This window comes from Crocodylus siamensis, chromosome 10, assembly GCF_052110815.1.
Source record: "Crocodylus siamensis isolate JL-2025a chromosome 10, ASM5211081v1, whole genome shotgun sequence".
In the NCBI taxonomy this organism is placed as follows: Eukaryota; Metazoa; Chordata; order Crocodylia; family Crocodylidae; genus Crocodylus; species Crocodylus siamensis.
The window spans coordinates 28395157-28409964 of NC_143404.1; the positions used below are offsets into that span (position 1 = coordinate 28395157).

The following is a 14808-nucleotide window of genomic DNA, read 5'->3' on the forward strand; positions in this document are numbered from 1 at the left end:
CAGCATCTGAGGAAGTAAACTTTAGCTCATAAAAGCTTGTGCTATAAATAGATTTATAGGTCTACTTTCGTTAGTCTATAAGGAACAAATCTACCCTGCTTTCCATTTGCCTTCAGACTAACACAGCTAACTATGTCTCTTTAGAATATTACCGTCAGAAGAGGATTAAAGATTCCAGCACTGTCAAATTCAAACCTCTTGGATGAGCAGCAACTACCATTTGATTTTTAAACAGTGAAGAAAGCCTCACTTTTATTAGTTTGTGTGCTCGCACAGGTGTGTGTGTTTATAGGGAGTAATTATGGTCTGTTTTACCAATGATGTAAACCCATGGTAATTACATTGAAGTTTATAGATAAGGCTTCAGTTTAAAATGGGGGGTTTCAAACTTTTAAAATATTATACCCACAGCAGCCCCCTTCTTAGTAAGTGTACCCCGGTGGGGGGGACAGTGGCTAGATGTGGAGCAGGGGTGCGGTCAGTGGTGGCAACGCAGGTTCTCCATGGCCCTGCTCTCACCTTGCCCCGGACCTGCTCCTGTGAGGCAGTGGCATGGGGTGGCTGCACCTTGTCCCTGCCTGGCCCCATGTACGCCCTGGGACCTTTCAAAGTACCCTCAGCAGTACACATATCCCCAGTTGACAACCCCTGGTATATAGAATAGGCGTCTTGAATTATATTGGCAGATCGAGGTATGAGAGAGAGGATGTATTTCTGGGATAATGTATTGTCACAAAAATATTTTTAATACAAGGACGTTTAGTACAGGAAAATTCAAACTTTTTTAAGGAAACATTTTACATGCTATAGACAGTGGCAAATAAACCAATCTGATGCCAGCAACATAATTATAACTTAAAATCATCTTGGAGGAAAGGGAGTCTGTTTAGAAACAAAGAATGAGTACAACAACTAATTACTTCATATGCTACATGACAGAGAAGCGAATCTGAGTGTTACTAAGGATATCATGCACTGATAAGCAGCCTAAATTCCCTGCAGAATTACACTTAGGAGAGATTACTTATTCAACTCCCAGTGGCTTTAGCACAGCATTTGGTCCTGTGTTTGTAAAATAAAGATGGCAAAATTGAAAACAGTACAAGCTATGAGTATTAATCTAGAAAGTTTAGTCCTGCTTTTAAACTTACATTCTCTTAAGTCTCTTGTACTGCGAAAAAGCTCCTGGGGGAATGGCTTTGATGAAGTTCTGTTCCAAGCGTCTAAAAACAAACAGAGTTATAAAAACATTAACTATAAGACTGCGAAACCTAAATAACATTAAATGTTCTAATAACTTTTTGTACAAAGATAAAACTCCATTTGAAACAGATTTTCTTCTGAAAGCTACTAAAATTGTACAAATAACCTTCTTGTTTTTTGGAAGCATTCATCTTGCTGGCCAAATTAAACTTCTACACACACAAAAAAAAAGGAAGACCAACCTACAGTGTATTTCAATATAAATAGGAAAATTTAGTTTCTGTGGGATCTAAGTCCAGTTTCCTTTTCTCACAATAGATGTTTTTCAAACTACTACATGCATTTCTAGGGCCAATAGAAATAAAATATTTTGTAAGTATATGAATATGAATATGCTGTCTAATCAAAGAGAAAGCAGAATATTGTCAATTCCTCCTCTACATAGTTATTACATATGAATTGCAGACTGAAGTCTAAACAGGCCAGGGGAAACTGAGGTCTCTCACATGCTCTGTATGTTGGTGGAACAGAAGAGGTGAACTCTTCACCTTTGGAGAAGAGATGACCTAGTTTTGAGATTGGAGCATGCATGGTAATGCCTCAGTTAGGGTGGGAAGCCTGTGAGATAAAACAGTTACTTTTGAGTGCTCAGCTAAGGGCCATGTCTATTGAAGCACGCCACGTGAAAGGGGCATGAGTGTCATGTGCACGGACATGGAGGAGCAGCTGTGGGTGAGATTGAGTACAGAGTGAATGAGGGCTCAGAGTGACCAATATCCCCTCTGCATGTTAGAAGCATGCCTGGTGAGTGTCTGGGTGCTTGCTGCTGTGTTGTTTGAGTGGTGGGAGGAGCAGCCTATGTGTTGTGAGAGGTGCAGCTGCATCTGAGTGCAAGGTGAAATGGTAATATGTTCAAGTTCTATTTTCCATGGTCACTTAAATTAAAGACAGAATATTGCCTCCAGGGGCACACCACAAGACCATATTCTTTCATTGGTAAGGATGTCAGTGGTGGAGCAAGGAACTGTTAAGTTGCAGACCTGACTATGTGATCTTCAGGTAAGTCCTTTAGTTTCTATATCTGTTCTGCCATGCATAAAGTCAGAATAGCACCTGCAGCCTAACACGTAAAGACTAGGTAGACATTCAAAAAGCCCAAGGCATAGTCAATCTAAGTTACACGATTTTCTGTAAGCAGCATAGTTTAGATCAGTAGCAAACAGAACACATATCTGCACTTTCTGGGGAGTGGTGGGGGTGGGGACAGGTTGTCAAAACTTAGACTGGGTTCCTCCATTTTAAAACCAGTCTGTGTGTGTCAAACTTCTGGTTGCTGACCACTTATATTGATTAAAGTATAACATCTGTACCTGCCCAAAGTGAATTAATATCTCTAATATACTTTCAAAAATTATAATGCTGCATAAAATATATAGACTATTTGCCTCTTTTTATGCTAGTTAAAGAATGAAAGCAGGGCCCCACAAGATGAAGGAAAACAAAAAAAAGAACACTTTTTTACTGTCTTAAATTATTAGGATCTATAATGAAAAAGGTATTCTGAATAAAACACCATAGGTGAGATTATCAGTAAAATAAACCACATAATTGCAAAACAGACTTGGAAAAGCATAAGGATCTATTTCAGTTTCTTCACAAAAATATGTCTAAGATTTTAAAAAATGCTCCTAGATTGCTCAGAAAGAGGATCAATGAACTTAAAAGTTCAAAGAGTAAAAGTAAACTGCAATATGATCAACCAAAATTACCCAGATTGATATTGAAACCAAACTCTTAGTTAAGCTCTTGTTTTTCAAAAACGTTGGTCCCTCTACCAGTCTTGCCCCACACATTTAATGAAAAAGGAGATTATAAATGTAATGACACAGTTACCAATTTACTGTGGCTGTCAGAAGCAGACTGAGCAAGGTCGTTGATGACACAAAGCTATGCGGAAGTGTGGTTACCTTAGAGGATAGCCTGGTGATCCAGGCTGACCTTGACAGGCTTACAAGGTGAGCAGATCAAAACCTGATGGCATTCAATCAGCTGGGTGGTAGTGACAGCACCATCTCCAGTACCCCTGTCTCCCTCCAAGGTATTCCTATGTGGTGCAGCTTGTGTGCCACACAGCAGATGCCAACAAAGTTGGCATCATGGACCACCTTAACCATACTGGCCTTATTGTTGGTGAACATGAACCTGCAGCCAAGCTCGCCCTGCCCAATGAGCCACCCCTGTACCAAGCATTTCATGGCCCCCATGATCTCCCTTGCCGTGTGGGACTCATCCATCACCTTAGCTTGAAGAAGAGCCTACTGATGGCCTGACTGGTTGCACCAGTGCCCTGTGAGGGAGAGGTAGGCATGATCTCCACCCCAGCTGCTCCAGATGTCTGAGGTGAAGTATAAGGCCACCTGCAGACCTGCCTTGTGCAGCTCCTCCCTCAAGTACTCCCTGCATGTTTCATACAGGGAAAGGGCACCACGGTCCTGCTGAAGGTGCTTCATGCAGGCATGATAGGGCCATGAGCGCCATGAGCTGCCTGAATCCTGACTGCTCAACTAAGGAGAAGGGCTGACCATCCATAGCAAGCATCTCCCCGGTGGTCTGGGTGATCTCCCTCACCTTTGCAATGCGCTCGTCTTTCTGTCCACCTTTTTCCCCACTGTTCCAGGGTGGCCTGCCTATGTTTCGAGGGGCTGGGGGCTTTGGAGCAAGACGGGAACTTCTTTTTGGGCATGCTCCCACTGGTACCAGGCTAAGGAACAAAGGCAAGAGCGTGGTGCCTGCAGAGATGCATCAGCATCCCTGTGGTGCTCGTGTATTTTGTTCCCTTGCCCCAGCTAGTTTTCGCTCTGCAGTGCAGGCAGATAGTCTATGTGGGATCATCTGGCAGCTCAAAGTGATCCCAGACCACACTACTTGCTCGCTTCTGGGGTGTGGGTGCATGTGCAGATGCTGCCTTTTCCACCCCCAGCAGGCAGAGGCACAGCAACAAGAGAAGTGGACTCAGCTGAGCCACTTGCCTCTGCATTCTCTACTTCAACCTCCTCTGAAGTGCCTTCTGGGGAAGGAGACCTGATTGTAGAGGAAACTTGAGAGGTGTAGAGCACTCAGAGGATTCCCCCTACTTCTCCAGGATTTCCCTTGCTATGGCACTCAGATCCAGCTCCACCTCTTCCTCTGGCACTGGAAGGCTCATTAGGGGAAATGAAATGGGGGGGAGGAGATGGTCATGCTGGTGTGGCTGCATGTTGTCATGGCGGTGGGAGTCATGGCTAGTGCTCTTGGAAGGGATGCAGACTTAGGCACAGGCAGCAGCACTGATCGCCTCTGCTTGCAGAACTTAGTGGAAGCCTCATGCCTGCTTGTTGTAGCAATGAGGCTGTGTCTCATTTTTTTTTTTTTTTGGGGGGGGGGGGGGGGGGGGGGGCTTACAGCTCTCCCTCTATTCCCTCTTCACCCCTCTCTGAAGACTTGCCAGCTGCCTTTCCAGCATGCTTCATGGTGTGTTTCATAGTGTTTTTAGCTTGGTGATCTTCTATAATGTTATCTGATGTATGTAATAGATGCAGATAATTGTATATGTATTTATGCAATAAGTAAAATGAAAATATATAAATGTATGCATGTGTTCTTATATAAATTCTATATTATAATACACAATATATGCTGTGCTTTCCTGCACAGTGAATGGAATACACCCTATGAGAGAGAGCAGAGATTCGAAAAGAATAAAAATAGACTAACAAAACCAAAAAGAGGATTTTGGGGAAAGAATAAATTGAAAGGAATCAATAAATATAATGATAAAACAAAAAGGTATAGAAAGCAAAAAGGTATGCTAGGCTGGCAAGTAGGAAATGAATGATAGCCTATGTTGTGTGACGCTGATGACCCGCTGGAAGACACAGCTCAGTAACTGACCCAAAGACAGAAAGCAGCTGAGTTCAAACGATGCTACTTTTTATGCCGTTTTTCCATCTATTCCCCAGAGGGAAGGATCACAGTCACTGGCCAGCTACACAGTCAATATCAGAACTGTCCTTTCCCCTGTCCCCCCTCCATCTCCTTATTTTCTGTTTCCTGCAAGCAAGCCCAACTTCAGCTTTGAAACTTGAAATGTTTCACGACTTTCAAAATATTTTGACTGTCCTTGTTTCAAAGCTTTTTGTTTCAATTTCACTGTTTCGAGCTTGAAACAAGTTGAAACAGCGTTGAAACGAAACAGCCGGTGAAGTTTCTCACAGCCCTAGCAAGCACCTACTTTGAATCCAAAAAATTAAATTGCCTGAGAAGATGAAGGTACAAAACACTCACTATTGTTTCAACAAAATAGAAAAGAAGAGAGAGAAAGGAGGAGATCAAATGAAGCAAGAAGCACAATGTGTGCCTTAAGTGATCTAGGGAAAATGAATGGGGAACTTATAAGGGCCATGGTTCTTTACTTGTCAAAATACCTTTAAATTGATCAGTTTTTACAGTGCATAACAAATATTCCACTTTCAACATACTTTTCACTCTACTGGTCGTCCTACAAGAAGCTACTAAATGGACTTGAATGGCGAGTAAACTAGTGTCTGTGTAGTCAAAAGCAACAGTCTTTACTTCTTACTTAGTATACGAGACAATATGAGATTACCCTCCCAATTAATTCTAAATATACCGATACACTCCTGATCTGTACAGCAATGTCCACAAATCCACTGGCATCCACAAATTATTCAATCAGCCAACTAGAGGATTAACAGGGATGGATATTGGGGGGAAGAAAGGGGGGTCACTGATGCACTTGCAGCCTACTTTGCTTCCTGTTCCCAAAGTTTAAAATCAACTGCCTGGCAGTGGAAGCAGCAGTTTTAGTCAGGCAGTGCTGAGAGAGCCAGTTGACTTCATGGCCCATTACCATCTACTTGATCCCTTCTAAACTCTTCATTCCACAGGTGTTAATGACCCTCTCTTCTTTTTTGATATTTCACCAAGCAACCTGCCATTCTCCTGTCTCTTAGCTGCTCTGGGTAATGAAGCTCCTATTTCATAGCTCTGTAGTTTGTTTTTAATGAAGTTATATTTGTTTTTGCTTAAAACTTAAACTGGTAATAAAGCCCGAGGCCCGTAGAATATTAGTAAAGCTTCTAGTTTTTTTTTAACTTGAGGACAGTATGTGTTGTTTTACATATAATATTGTGCCTCACCATGTGCACCCCCCTTTTCAAAATTCCAGATCTGCCCTTGAGGATTAATAATGTATACAACAAGAGCTGGCATGAAAACAGGCCTCTCCTAGACAGAATTTAAGACATCTTAACTAAGCTTGTGTCCTTGCACATCCCAAAGTCCAACATATACAGAAACTTCTAAGAACAGGCTGAGGTGCCATTTGCCTATCTATCCACTTTGCACTCAGATTGCAGTTTCGTATGTGATAAACAGGTACGTACAATCAACAAAACAGAAGTGTGAGAGCGTCACTGAATAATAATTCTTTAATCCACAAAATGCAAATATAAGGACCCAGAAAGGAAGAAAAATAAGGAAAAAAATACCCACACAGAGAAAATGAAACAGCCATTTGGGAACTGAAGTCCAGAGTTCCTGAATAATGGAAAAAGCAATCGAGGAAAAGAAAGAAAAAAAAAATCTGGGGTTCTAGGGGGTTGTTTTACAGGGATTTGGCCAGCAGTACTTGAAATACAGCCATGAATTCTCTGCCCTTTGCCACAAATGAGCAGCAGATGGGCTGTGATTGAAATAGATAGTCAAGGGTGGTGTCACCTGCCGGAACATTTTCAGTTTAGTTCCAAAACAAGCTCTTGGTTTTTAAGAAGGTCTTTTGTGAGGAATTAGGCAGAATAACTGATGTGTAGTAAGCCTTATTGTGCTAAATGTTATTGGGATAGAAACAAGCAGTACACATTGCAGTGAGACAGGCTTAGTCAAGATGTATTTCTGGAGTGTATGCAGATACCTTGTCATAACAACACAGCCTAACTGTAGAGTAATAAATGAGTAACTGAAAATTAGGAAATAAAAATGTGGTCTTTACAATTTTTATTCATAAATTTATGTTATGGAAATAGTTGAAAATGGCAATTCAGTTATAGTTTTAGAAATGTAAAAACAAGTGATTCACATTGCTGCTGTGGAGCACACTGACACAACACAAATGCTTAGTATGGGATAAGACACCTCCAAGGAACAATCAGGTTCCAGCACAAGAGGTGCTGATGAGTCTAAGGGAAAGACTTTACTATGAATCAAGCAAGCCCAACTTCTGCATTTCAAGTTTCTAAGCTTTGTTTGGCTTTGTACTCAATATTTTAAATAGTTGAAAAATGAATGGAATATTCCAGAAAATTTGTCTCCATTATTGGCTGATATTTCATTTTTACTGACTTTCTAAAGTACTGCCATTTAAAAGATACTGCATTCAACAAGTAGAACTCATGAGAATGAGCTGCATAGACAGATGTGATAAATAGACTTCCGAAAGGTATTGTACATCCCTCTCATGGGCTTCTGCTCATCCATTCACTTACCACTTTCATTCTGCTATGTCACCTACTGCCTAAAAGCACCAAGTGCATCTCCTAGGTGTAGTTTTGCTGTTACTCTTTTCCTTTTCCTTCCTCCATTCAGATACGAAGCATGGATCTATCTGCCTTTCAAAATCTGGTTTTTAAAGCTTAGACAACTGCATTTTTCTTCTAGTAACATGATATGGTAGAGGGTATCAAATCCTTTCACCACCTTTTTCTCAAATGACTTTGTAGCCCCAGAATCAGTCAGTAAACAAAACAGAGAAAGCAAATGGAAGAGGATGCAGTTAAAGGTGACAAATGATCTTTTAGCAAAGAATAAGCACTTAAATCTCATCTTAATCCATCTCAAGGTTCACTTAGGTGCAAATCTTTTCATCACCTCCTCATCTGGCGCCTGTACAACTGACACCCACGGCGGGAAAACATAAAGGATAAAAAACAAAAAGCCTGATGCAGCTTTCATAGAGCCAGATCACATTCTTCGGAGTGACGAAGCTATTTGTCTTGAAGAGTAATTCCCACTGCAGAGTGGGGGAGACAGCCATATTAATTTGGACCTCAGCTATCTCTCTTTCATTGAGGGAAAGAAAGAATTTGTTACATGGCTCACTAATGGAGCAGTTTGCTAGCAATTTTCCCATTTCAAACAACATCTCAGCTGCTAATGTGTAATGGTTTGTCAAGCCTACCCATAACACAGACAAATCACTAGCTTGGAAAAAAGAGAGAAGGAGTGAAGCATCAGTATGGATAATTCTTAGCTGTCAAATGAATAGGGTCTACAAATCAGACAGCCATGCTCTACTACCAGTGTTGTTGTGCTTTGCTTGAGATGCGTCAGAAATGTCCCTTTTGCACTGGGCAGTCATGAACTTCCCAGCTGGAAAAGGGTGAAAGTAAGTAAAACAGCCAATCTGCTCCATGGATCAGTGTTGCTCTACTTACAATGCCAAGGTTCTTGAATGTTTACAGCATGTGGGTGGCCAATAATTGAAATCAATATTGGGTAGAAGCAGCAGCAGCAAGGATCAAATGACTGTGCATCAGTACTTCACTGGTTCTCATTTGTTTGGCAGAAAAGATAGAGCCTGTCTAAAGGTCAGTGGGAATGATCAACCTTTACTCCTGTGGCCTAAAAGGATGGAGTGCAGGAATTTGCAGGATGGCAGGTCAAGGCTAGTTGTGGGAAATGTATTAATTAATCTTATCCAGTGGGATAAAGAGCTTGAGGCTAGAAACAAGAGACTATATCTAGATGATGGGAATCTCTAGAAAGCATCAGGCCCAACAAGGGACAATATTTTCCCTGAAACAGTGAGAAAAATAAGCATGTCTCACCCGACACTAGGACTTTGATGAAGGAAGCTCTACTGGACATTTGGTCTTAATATAGGAACAGAACATGCCTTAGATTTACTCTTCCTACAAAAACTCTCTCATATGGGCTTTGAGGCCTGATTTAGGGATTCTGAACTCTTTCCTGCCTTCAGTGACCTGTCCCATTCTATTAGACTAAGTGCATGATAACTACACATCACTGATTACTAGGGAAAAGCATTCAACTGTTTATCCAAAGGTAAGCACCATTTAAAATGTCCTCTGGTTGCAGAAGGGGTTTTACTCTGGGCTTATACAATCAGAACCTACTATTTAGTTACTAATTTAATGAAGAAAATAAAATGTTACTATGGAATTAATGTAGCACACAACAAAGCAAGTCCAATAAATAATTTGGACAGCAGCTTGTAGGCCAAGTCTGAGGCCATAAGAAATGCACGATCCTGTTTCTCAAGATCCTTTGTTGCGCTTTACTGCTAAACGATTCTCTTTGTGCCCATCTTCTCTCTCCAACTCCCCCAATCAGGAAGACAACAGAAATGCTTTAATGTTTGTGTGTGTTTTGGCATACATGGGAATCAAGCTGCTTACACTCTCTTCTTGTTTTAGGTAATACATACTTAAAGCTTTCAATACCTTCCTAACTGAAGCTGCTGTTATTAACATTAGAAGGCACTGACTGTCTATATGGTTGGTTGCATTTTAGCCCAATCACCATCAGTACAGTCTGAGCACCTATTAAATAAAAACAATAACATTTATTATGAATCATAACAACTCCATAAAGTTTTTGTCCTGATAACCACTTCTCTGGAGAGTGTCCCTTCCAATTTCAGAATTTGTTGAGGGATAGAGAAGCTGTGGCTAGTGATCCGTCTTCTCAACTTAATACAAAAAGGCAGCTAGTACCTCTCTTCCCTGTCCCAATCGGTTTTAAAAATTAGCTAGCTACCTCCTGCTCCTATCCACACTACAGCTTTAAAAAGCTAATAACTGCATTTTCCAAATTTAGAAAACTTGACGCTTCCATTTCTACAGCCCTTTTCCAGTCTCAACCTTAAACCCTTCTCGGTATCTTACTGAGGCTATTCTAGACACCTACCTCCCTTGTACTGTTACCCCAAGTAGCAGAAGTGGTAGAAGGGTTTCCCCTTCTTTGGCTGGTAGGCTGGGAAAGAGGAACCATGATCATCTCCTACCATCAACTATTAGTTTCTGGGATGGGGTAGAAAATAAGAATGCAACTGAGGGGAAGGTTGCAGGGGATTGCAAGACTCCTGGCTCAGTGCAGCGGTCTTCTGGCTTCACCTATGTTCTTCTTCATGTACTGCAGGAGAGGTGTGGAAACAGGCAGGAAAAAGATCAATGTGATTTCTCTCTATATGCAGGCAGGGGCACTGGAGGGGATCTCAAACATCTCTCATAGGTTAACTGTTGTGGTCATAGCAGCAGTAGTTATTTACAGAGAGGGTGGCAAATGTTAAACAGGGCCAAATTCTGCTTTCTTAGGTATGATATAATAATGCTTTGCCACTTCTCTCATCAGGTAAAATGAACCTCTGACCAAGTTCATCAAATCACTCTTTTCAGAGTTCCCCTGAGGATTTTTGGTGGAGTAGACAAAGGATGATTTGTGACAATGCCAGATTCACCTGACTTAGTCTTTTTGTAAATTAAGATCATAGGGGAGAACACCTCTATACCCTATTTTCTACCCTTCCAGTGGGCAGAAGGACATCTGTATGAAGATCTGAGAATGAAAGAGACATGCTTAATAGGAGATGTGGCAATTCCCAAGTCCCTGCTGCTGAAGCATGAAGAGAAGCTGCATGCTCCATTCAATCAGTATGCACAGGTTTGTGTGTTCAGAATGCTTTGGCAAGGGACATTCAGATCCCACTTCAACCTTAAAAGCTTTACAGGAGATTCCTCATTTCATGGGGTACCCCAGTGATTTCAATAGGGCAATAGAGGAGTCTGCCTGTGTGGTTTTTAGTGCAGGATCAGGTGCTTTGTTTAAAAAAAATGAAATGCTTATAGGATCTGAAAGTTGGTTCTGTTAACAAGGAGTTTGTTCAGTCTCTGAGCCCTTTCCAACTCAGTATTATGTGGGGATACTGTTCCACCTGAAGCCTACTATTGGGAAACACATAGCCTGTAATTGCCAACTGGCAGTGTACAAACTGGCCTGCAGTTATATTTCATACATGTGAACAAGCAACGGCTTTTAATTAATCAAGTTTATACTGCATACATGGTATTTAGTTTCATCTCTGTTTTTATTATTGTGCCCCATTATAGGAAGAATATCTCACTCCTTAGTAAATCACATGGGAATCTCATTATACTTTAACTCCATAGTGGACTGGCATCCCATCTGATCCTAAAGGTTTGCTACTTCTCTGTACATGGAGGTAGAAACCTCCAATGTAGGTCTTGAACAGTAGATCCCAAATTTCTTGATAACAACACAAGCAATGCAGAGTGTTAAAATGTAAATTTATATTTCTGCCAATTATGTCACAAAATATACTACATTCAAATAGGTTTATGCTCCTTTTTCTAAGCCAAACGATATTTTTGGATTTATTGGAAGTGTCCCCTAACATAAAAGTAACTGAAAGAAAAAAAAGTCGTCATATAATCTAGTTTCTTTCTTGTACATGATGCCAAAGGTTCCCTAAAATCTTTTCAGTACAAACTATAAATATGAAATAGAGAAAAGGATTCAGAAGAAACGATGAAAGACAAGGACAGATGGAAAAAGTGCAAAGAGTTTTCCACATTGATAAAGGATTGTTATTGTTAATATTTCATTGAGTACATACTAGGCTTCAGATGGAACAGAATCCACAAATACTGCTGAGCTGGAAAAGGCTTACAGACTGAACAAACCCCTTGATAACAGAGCCAACCTTTGGGTCCCATAATATTATTTCAGGACTGAAAGCTGGGTTCTATGTGCTGTATATCTTTCAGTGGAAACATCCATCATGTAATAAAAGCTAGCAGGAAAAACCGTGCAAGACATACCAATCGCACAACAGAACATCTTCCTGTTACAACAAAACTGATTAGTACATTTTAAAAATATTCACGCCTTGCTATTCCATATTTTTATTTTTCCTGATTTCTTTTCATTTGCATAATGAACTTTTGAGACATATACACACACGATACAATATAATCATCACCTTGCAATATTTAGCCAACCTTGTAAATTGTGGCTTACAGAATAAGATGCAATTATAAGTTACAAATATGACTATGATTTGCTCGGTAAACTAGAAGGTTAGAAACTATATTTGAATGACACCTGTAATAGACAGAAAAGGGTCTTGGTCTTTTTGTTGTTCTGAATTCTCTCATCTGCTTTCTTTTATAGTAAATTAGCCAATTTGATTATGTGGTATTATGTTATAGTCCTTACTGGTTATACAGAGCCAGATTTGTGTGCCTGGTGAGCTGACATGATGCCTTAGAAAACACTCCCAAGACTGCTCTTACAGAGTTTACCTTGGACAGAAAGAGCCAAAAAATGATACAGGCAGAAGAGTGAATACACTTATAATAGTATTATGTTTTGATTTATTAAAAACAAAGCACATTTGCGCATGCTTAGCAGCCAGAAGAATCACATGGCAGAAATCAGAAAATAAGGAAATACCTAAGACACATAGCATGGCTTAATTAAACAGTTAAAATGACTACTACTTTGTAAAAATTCTGTTTAAAAGAAAAAACTATTATTTACCTATTTTAATATCCAAACGATTTCCATGTCAAATAATTTCCTTCAAGAGTTCTGGAAATACTGACCTATTGTTCTTGCTCGCTCCCTATGGAGTTTAACAAAAACTATGAAAAGAAAAATGTATGCATTGGCAATGCTAGTCATGCATACTCCTGTTCATACTGCACACTTCAATGCCCATACAAAGAAGAACCACCTATTCTTCTTTGGCTGCTTCTGTATAGGAAAGCATCTTTATTCTTACCAACAATCACTGATTTACATCTTCTCCACTGATGGTTCAGTTAATCTGAAATATCTTCCCTGCTATTCTCATTTCCTTTTACTCAGTGGAGGGAGCCTCTAGTACAAGCCTGGACAGTAGAAATATATTTTGATAGAAACCATAAGCAGACAGTGGCACAGTTTGCCTAATGAAATTAGAATGCAGTAGACAAAATTGACATGTAAAGTTGTCCAGAGCCTATTGACATCAGTCAGTGAAAACCATACGATTCAAAAAAGGACAGGCAAACTCTTCTTTCCTACCCTAAGGACCAACCAGTGGTAATTACAGAGCAGTTATTAGAGATGTTATAAAAAATTGCCTTAAACCACATTATTTATTGCAAAACTGAAAACAATGTTATATTACCTTGCAGAGGAAAGTACAAAGTAAAATACAGAATTGTTTTTTTCCTTCCCCCAAATGTGATGGGTACTACTTTTATTAAAACTGAAATTAGTTTTGAAAATAATTCTAAACACTGGCCACTAAAAAAAAAAAGAAGAGACTTTCAAAGCTACATTTTAATGCAGACTAAATGGTTATGGGTCCAGTTTTAAATTACTGAATACAGTGGATTTATTCTACTAGAGCTACTATAGGCCCCTCCTACTACAATGGTTTATGCTGGTCATATGCAAAATCAATTTTGGAAACACTAGCATAGCTATTCATTTTAAGAAAAACTAGCTCCTGTAATACACTTTTCCTGAACCTGCTCCTGTAATACACTTTAAGAGGACAACCTTCCACTCAGAGTAACATGCCCCTATTCTAGGTACCTGGGAGACTCACTGTAGTCATGTAACATCTAGATAGCAGAGCAGGCAAGAGCAGGGAGAGCTAGGCAGGCAGCTTTTCTACACCTGCATGTTTACAATCACAACAGTTTAAATCAAATTACTCAATTATATCTTTAAAATAGTCACCAAGTATACTAAAGGTGCCCGAAAAAGCTTCAAATAAAGAATAAAAAGACCTCTGATGTTTACTTGTCTGCTCTACCCATTATACCTTCATTCCTCCTAACACAGTAGTTCTCTTGCACCAATTAATTTTTTTCAAAACAAAATTTGGCCAAGCAGCACATTCGTTAAAAGGTACAGTGAACAGAAGTTTACCAAGTTAAAGCAGTTTTCTCAAGGAAAGTTATTTTTGTTTACTATTGCCCTGACAGGGGTAGGAGACAACAAGCATTTATGTATAGCAACTGCTTTTTCCATAATGCCAAGTGAACTTATCGATGATTTTCCTCAGTATACAAGAAGCCATTACATACCAAAGTAAATTCCATATGATATCCACTGACGTTGGTTATCAGCAGAACCAAACGATATGTAAAACAGGCTCACAAAAACCCAAATGACTTGAGGCTCTCACTAACTTTGAACTAAGTCAAGGATCAGTTTTATGATTGAAAAAATTGGTTTAACTCTTAAATATTCTGTACACCTGTGCAGTAATTGATATTGGCATGGGTTGGAAGTGCAAATACCTGATCTCAGCAAGACTGGCTCTTGTTATATTTCTGAGCTGATCAAAATCAAGCAGTCCTGGGAATTTTGCAAAAGGCTTTTTCTTCAGGGATTACTAGCCTGTTTTCTCACTCTGAAAGGAGAAGATCTGCATCCAAAAACAAGCCTCCAAAATTTTGACTTCTAGCCATTTCTGACTTGGGTATATCAGCCCAGATCCAACACTTC

The 14808-nt window shown here is 39.9% G+C and overlaps 1 protein-coding gene across 1 annotated transcript in view; it reads right to left on the reverse strand.

Annotated features, from left to right (window-relative positions):
• The window catches only part of SLIT3 (slit guidance ligand 3), a 946021-nt gene that overhangs the window by 297908 nt on the left and 633305 nt on the right, over positions 1–14808 (reverse strand). The window contains exon 10 of the mRNA XM_090064655.1: positions 1152–1223. Within this exon, the coding sequence (XP_089920781.1) occupies positions 1152–1223 (72 nt within the window). The remainder of the gene's footprint in view (positions 1–1151; positions 1224–14808) is intronic.